At 50.1% G+C, this 7,415-nt stretch overlaps 1 protein-coding gene across 4 annotated transcripts in view; it reads left to right on the forward strand.

The window, feature by feature from the left end:
* The window catches only part of LOC111158508 (BCL2 like 11), a 42,042-nt gene extending 36,245 nt beyond the window's left edge, over nt 1-5,797 (forward strand). For 3 of the 4 annotated variants that reach the window (XM_022520579.1, XM_022520576.1, XM_022520578.1), the window contains exon 5: nt 5,118-5,797. In XM_022520579.1, coding sequence (XP_022376287.1) covers nt 5,118-5,216 — 99 coding nt within the window. In that variant the 3' untranslated portion in view covers nt 5,217-5,797. The remainder of the gene's footprint in view (nt 1-5,117) is intronic. The other variant, XM_022520580.1, reaches the window with a different exon arrangement.
* Nucleotides 5,798-7,415: the final 1,618 nt, after the last annotated feature.

Consider the following 7,415-nt stretch of genomic DNA (forward strand, 5'->3'; position numbering starts at 1 on the left):
GTGTTGACATCAGAGTGAGTGAGGCACAAGCTATGCAAATCCCCCCGTTGCCGTGGTGATGAACAGAAAGTGAATCTGGGCAGCACTGCAGCAGCGGCTGTCAAACCTACTCGAAAATCTGGGCCAAGGTGGAGAGACCCCCGCATCTTCCCAGAGATGCTCCATGTGGTGGGCCCTTTTCCTCTCTGATCTCCGCCTCCGTCACTTGTCGTGTAAAATACTGCTTAGGTTGATGGAGGTTATGAGTGCATAGAGGTGGTCTTCCGTCAGGATCCCTCCAGCTTGCTCCACTCCCTCCACCCACCCACCCAGTCAGCTTGGATTATGGCAACAACACCCATCCATGTCCTGGAAGATGCCGCGATGGCCCCTAGGGGACCAGACGCCACCCAGACACTCACGTGACACATCCCCGCTTGTCGATCTGGGGCAGACGTTCCCTGTCGGTTTCAATTGAGAGAACTGAATTGACAGAAAAGAATTCACAGTCCGGAATTCTGTCTCTTTTAACATATTACCACTCAAAGATTACATTCTTCTAAAAAGGAAGGAAAAAAGTTACTGAGGACCTGTTAGGTATTCAGTGTTGAAATTCTAAGGAGTTTTTTGAGCGAGTTTAAAAATTGCTGTGTGTGTCAGAGTTCTGTAGGTATATTCCTAGCTTTTTCATTTGTCTCTTAGAATTTGCTTTTGAGCTCTCTGGTATAATGGTGATGATCAGGCCGTGTTTCCCTTGTTACTTTCACTGCCAGGAAGCTCTTAGCCAAAGTCTGGCTCTTTGGCAGTAGACCTCAGCCCTGGTTCCCAGGGTAAAGTCTCTCTTGATGTCATTTCTTATCTCTTAACTTTCATGTTTTTTGCGCTGTGCCCATCTGTGATTTTTGTGCTTAATCTCTCTTGAGTAATGCCAAATGTATATGTGTTGTCCTTTCTGAGTCCTTCGGCCCAGTGGGGTTTGGACCAGCCTTTGGAGTGTGGATTTGTGAGCTCTTGTGCTGAAGTCTAAGTTGACTTGATTTTGATTCTACAAGCTTGGTCTGTCCCCTCATCTGGGAAATGTGAAAGAGAGTTATACTGGCCCACAGCTCGTTGTGAAGACTGAGAAGGTGTGTGGTATGTCATTTTGTTGAGTGGTGGCAGTGACTCTTCCGGACCCCAGGCAAGGGCACCCCAAGTCTGAAGGCCTGGTGTGTTTTGGGCGGCTTCTCAGAGCCTGGGCTCGTCTCTGCCTGCGGGAGAACAGAGCTGGCCCTAGAGCTGTGCTCTCTGGTCGTGCGGTGCTTATCCCAACCACCCCGGACTGCCTGGGCTCAGGGTCTCTTGTATCTGCATGCTTGCTTCCCTGGACTGGGCAAGAGGGGATGTTCTGCTCAGATCATTTTCGTACTATGATAGTAATTGAATTCTGATACTTGGTTGGTCCTCTCAAGTGTAAGTTGAAGGCGGTCCTCGTGCAGACGCCTCTGTGGAGGCTGGTGCTGTGTCCTGTGCCTAGCGGCTGCAGGCGGAAATAGTCCTGTGTTTCAGGGCCGCGGTGGCTCAGAGGGCCCCAGCTTCTTACACGTCTGCCCGGACCCCACTCAAGGGCGTTCCTTTGGCACAGCCCCACCCCCAGCTGCCACCCAGGTTGAGCCCGTGTCCTCTGGTGAGGACATAAGGGAACTGTTTTGGGATCCCCTGCTGAATGCTCTCAACACTGTCTCTAGGGACACTTCTCAGATCTTCCAAGAAGTGCACCTGAGTCTCCGGCAGGGAAGCCTGTCCCAGCTCTGGGCCTTCCTGCCCTGGATATTCCGGGGCCCCGCTTGCCTCTCTGGCGGGCGCTGCTTTCTCTGCCCTTTCATTTACCTTGTGTATTGCTGTTGTCCTATTGCCCCAGTTATTTGTACGGCTGTTCCTCACCGGAGCGTGGGCTTCATAGAAAGATGCTGCCGCACTTCTCTCGCATCTTGACTGCACCTCAGCACAAGCCTCCCGTTTTCCTGGAACGCGTAGGCGTTCTTTGCCTGCAAAGCAGGGACTTGAATCCTGATTCCAGGAGCAGGGCAGCAGCTGTGGCTTTCTTACGGGCTGCTGTCACTATTGGTAGCACCCACGGTGGCCCTTGGGCTGGGCATTGCTGTTCTGCACTTGTTGCTGAAGACAAGAGGAATTGCCCACCGAGCCCAGTGGATGCAGACTTTCCGAGGCGGGCCCCAGCACACTCCCTGCCCCACACAAGCAGGCCTAGGGGCTGCAGCCCTGACCCGGACAGGAGTGTGGACTGTCAGAATTAGTTCCTGGAGGGAGATACGAAGCTGAATGTTGAAGGAGTCCTCTTCTGGACATATGGGATGGCCATAAAAGTCAGTTACCCCAAAGGATGTAGTTCCTGATCTAAACCATGGAGAGAAAAGACCCAACAGGATGGGGCCCTACACTTCAAGCACTTGTGTTTTCCGTGTGTTTGTGTGTGCGTGCGCCCGTGTGTGTGAGCAGAAGAGATCACTCTAATGCATAAATGGTTTGCACTTCGTAGCATATTTATTTTAAATAATCTCCTTTATCCAAATGCAGCCCATTAACATATCTCCCTAAAGTACTTTTATGAATTAACGTAAAACAGCGTTACACAACTCAGATCTAAGAAGTGTTTTCTTAAAGAGGAAAGGAACAAGGAATATTCATTAAGCATGAAAAGGTATATTCCATTGCTAGGACTGCCATAACGGAGTACCACGGGGAGGGGTGTGTTGAACAACAGAACTGTTTGTTCACAGTCCTGGAGGCCAGAGGACTGAGATCTCGGGCTGGCTGTGCTGACATGTGCTCGGAGCTGTTGGCTGGGGCCTGGCTGGGTGTCCTCACTTGCCGGCGCCAATGCCTCCTGCCCCACGCTGGCATCACCAGGCACCTACCGTGTGCTCCTGTGAATGAGCTGATGCGTGCGGCTATAGGTGCTAGAGGGCAGCGAATATGCGGGAAGCAGGAGCTGCTGTCCTCCAGCTGCTTCGGAGCGACAGGCCGTACACGCTGAGCTGTGCCAGCTTCAGCCAGCTATGCCAGCGGTCAAGGGTTTTCGGGACTGGCGTGGCCTTGGAATTCAGTCATAATGGCTTCCTCCATTGAATGTTGTCCAAAAGCCGTTTCTCGCTGGCTTAAAAGCAAAAAGCATGTGCCGTGTTGTCACACGCACTGCCTGAGAGAGTAGGCGTGCTGCTGTCCTTCCTGAGTAGTTGTAGCATCTTCTTGCTCAGGGATTGGGTGTTCCTGTTGCCAGAATTTCCTGCATGGCCCCTGCCCCCTCCCCAGCTTCCTTTGAACACCCCCATGTCCTTTACACTTGAGATGCAAGCAGAACTCTAAAGAACTTGGAAAGACTCGTCTTGTGATAAGACTCTTAACCGTCACGGCCACTGCTATCCACCCGATGTCCTCAAAGAGTAGGTGGGGGATTTCTCCTCTCAGACGCGGCCAGTTCTGGAATATAAAATGAGCTGAGTGGAAGCAGTTGGGATCTGTTCCTAACGTGGCCCTGTCCCCTTGCTGGAGTCACTTTGACCCCATTCTCTTGTCTTACCGAGGCTGGGAGTGACACCTGGCTGACACAAGATTTCCCACCTTGAAGAGATTGCTTAACCCTGTGCACGCTTTCTTCATTTTAGTAAGTCGTGGTTTTATTTTGAATAAGCCTCTTTCAACCTATTAATATTAGTCTCAACTAAAATTAACCTTCCCCTAAATTATTCTCACACAGAAAAACCAAAGTGATTTTGAAAGTTAAATCAAAACAAAGCAATCTTGTGTGTAAAACAGATAAAAATCACAGACTGTGGTTACGGAGCGCCTGTACAGGAATCGCTTACAGAAAGCCGATTTCCTCCAGTCTGGTTATGGAAGGAGAACGGGAAATGCCCGAGCCTTATCACAATCCCGCCCTGTCAGACCAGTGCTCGAGAGCTCGTGTAAACAGTCGCAGGCAGGGCCTCCACTCGCAGCTGGTGTCTGCGGGCAGTGTTTGCGCGTGGCAGGGGACGCTCATTCCCAGCCCCACTCGTGGCCCCTGGGTGTGTTGGAAACTTCACCTGCCCGAGGAAGAAGGGGGCTTGTGGAGAGCTAGCTGGTCTCCGGCGTCGATGACTCACTGAGGAAACGAGGGCTGCAGACCTGAATCGTGAAACGGATTGTAGCTCCTGGCGTAGAGGCAGGTGTGTTCCTTTGCCACCTTCGGCTGCTCTGAATGGCCCCCTCACACGCACTGGCAGGATGGATTAGAACTCAAAGATGGGCCCTGCAGCAGACCCAAGGACCTCTGAGACCTTTCATTCTGACAATTTCCTTCGAATGGTTTCTCCGCTTGTCGTAAACATGGTGGTCACTGGCAGAGACGCCTTTTTAAAAATTTTTAATTGTTCTTTGTTCCCCACATGGGGTGGGAGATGGGGGTTGACCCCGCCTGTGTGTGCATGTGACCGTGGACACTGCGCTGAGCCACCCGTGTTTACATAGCAGAGCTGCCCACCCCCCCATCAGAGGCCTCGTGACGCATCGGTGCACCACTTGATTTAGCTTCTTAGGACAAATTACCCCAAATCACTGGTTTCTCAAGTAAACTAGCGCTACCAGAAATTCACCCTTGGGGGAGTCAGCATATTTGAATGTTAATAACCTGGGTAGTGAGACAGTCACTTCACACCTCTCCTCTGTCCCCTCCACCCCGACCTCTTCCCACAGGACGCCGGCCCCCGTGGATCGGGGGATGGCTGTCCTCAGCACCTGCACGCAGGTGGATGCCGATCGAGGCCATTCTGGCCAGTGATGACCTTGCCTGTAGAAAGAATAGGTGTGTTTTGACAGAAGCAAACTGATTGTCTTTGAGGTTGCAAGCATTCTTCGGGTTTCTGTAAAGCAGTCGGCGTGCTGCTGGCTCATAATGCTCCCTCCGCAGTGGGAGGTAGGAAGGACTCGGGCCTCACAGTCTCAGGGGAAGGACCTGTGCTGGGAAGCTTCCGTGATCGCAAAGGGGTGCCCTTCCATAGCTGCGACAGTGGGACTGGTGGTTCCCTTAAAGACAGGCCTCCCCCACCCAAAAATAATGAGGGCTGAGAAACTAAGAAGCTTTCCTGTTGTTGTTTCAGGTCTTTTTGAATAATTACCCAGCAGCCGAAGCCCACCCCCAAATGATTATCTTACGACTGTTACGTTACATCATCCGCCTGGTGTGGAGGTTGCAGTGACGACGGGCTCCTCGCGGGGCCAGATGTGTGCAGACATTTCGCTGGTTCCGACCAACAAGCCCAGCACCGCGGCTAAGGGGTGCCGTTGCTGTGCGGCTGGCGGTTCTTCCCCCGAGAGGTCGTGCGGGGAGGCCGGCTGATGTGATCCGAGGACGCTGCACTGCACGTTGGACTTGACCTTTCTGTTCATCACACGGCAGAATTTCTGATGGAAGTTTGTTGTGAATGTAAATGAGGGAGGATTCTTTTAAAAAAAAAAAAATGTACAAATCATGATTCTTTGGAGCAGGATTTTATGCAAAAATGGTGTTTACACACGGTGTGGGTTTTTTTTCCACCTTCTTTAATAAGAACAGGTTTTTCAAAAAGGAAATGGAAACTTTTTAAGCAACTCATGAATGATTTTTTGTACTAAAATTTTAGGAACTTATTGCCTCCTCTCAGAGGATGATGTAAACTCTGCAGTGGAAACCGAGCCAGCTAGTTGATAAAGCTGCCTCAGTGTATTTTTAGAGATGACTGTACAGAATTTTTAAAGGGGAGAGGTATGAGATAGCCCCCCTCCCTGCCCTGCCATTGGCTCTTCAACGTGCTTTTTTTTTTTTTTTATCATTAATACCAAAAAAAGTTCTTATGAAACAAAACCAATTAAAGGGGCAGAGGGTCTGTTGTCCGCCTGTATTGCTATGCCACTCCCGTTTTGTAAATATTTACTTACCTCCTTAAATTCAGTTGCATCCCTGGCAAAATTTTAAAACTCTCTTCGTGTATTTTTCCTCGTCTCCTTTGGTGATGCTCCTCTGGTCTGTCTGGAGGCCGATGCACTCAGGAGGTGCAGCGTATTCTCATCATGAAAGGGAACTGGGTCAGAGCATGAATAAGGATCTGCCTGTGACCTCCACAACCCCATTGGCTTGTCTGTCAGTAGCTTGTTCACTGGGACATGCATGGTGTTGGTTTTCACTGGTTTTGATGGGCTTGTCATTAACAGGTGTTCTGAAGAAGGAATAGCAGTCCTAGCACAGACAGGCACCATGCCCCTCGGCACTGTGGGCTTCTCTAGTCGCAGACTCACCCGCAGTCACAGGTGCACCGTCAGCAGGGGCCGCAGGTGGTAAACGTGCCCGCTCGCTGATCTGGTGGGACTATAGGTGTCAGAGCTCCAGCCTTTGTGGGAATTGGCGCAAGTCATGGGCAGGGCTTTAGGCGGCTGTTTCCTAGGCTTCCAGGCTTTTCATACAACTCCAGGTTCGTCTGGCCTTTGATGCCTGACACTTGGTTCCCAGCCCCCCAAATCACTTAGGAACGAAGGCCTAATTCTGCCTTCAGCCATACCGTAAAAACACTGCATTGGAGCCCGAATCTGAAGTGGGCTCTCAGCCTCTGACAGATGTCTGTCTGTCTTGTTCCGTTATTCTCGGGACATTTGGGTGTTGTTGGACCACGCCTGGTGCACCCACCTCTCTTGGGCAAGCTCGCTCTTTCTCCACATCTGCCTGGGGAGGGGTACGGCGACTGGAGGGTCCATGAGTTTGTCTGTCATGTCAAAGGCAGTTAAACAATTCGGGGAGATCCAGGAGAGATCAGGAAGCAGTGAAAGAGGAGAGGTAGAGATCATTTCGTGAATCCTAGAACTTCCAATTTTGAAACCCCAGATCCTTAAATGGCTTTTTTAGAGAAAAACATTTTTCAAACAAGTCAGCAGTGCCAACCATTCTTGTTTTATTTTGGGCCCATAGAGGACCAGAATTTTCACGTAATTAAGTAGGGAAATCCGTTTCTGTCTTGATAATCCCATATAAATATATATATATATATATATATATATATATATATATATATATATATATATATACATATATATGTGTATATATATGTATATATCTAAAGCATATACGCATTTTCCATTAGGTAGAGATATTTGATTCCAAATATTCTTCCTTTTTTAGGATTTTCTTTTGCCCCAAAGTCTTGTTGGGGTCTTGAATACTTTTTAAAGCTGTGTTGAGTGTCGACTTGTGTTCCTGACGCGTCTCGAACCCCTCAGTAGGGTCGTGAAGTCCACACGGTTGTAAGACAGTGGTCGACCTGCTGGGCACACACACACACCAAAGACGTATTTGGTTCTGGGCACCTCCCCCAGCTCCATCCCCCCAGGATCTCCATACTCGGTGCCAGTCTCTCTGACTGGAGCACTTT

Source organism: Enhydra lutris, unplaced genomic scaffold, assembly GCF_002288905.1.
Source record: "Enhydra lutris kenyoni isolate GAN:26980312 unplaced genomic scaffold, ASM228890v2 scaffoldscaffold59, whole genome shotgun sequence".
NCBI classification, from domain to species: domain Eukaryota; kingdom Metazoa; phylum Chordata; class Mammalia; order Carnivora; family Mustelidae; genus Enhydra; species Enhydra lutris.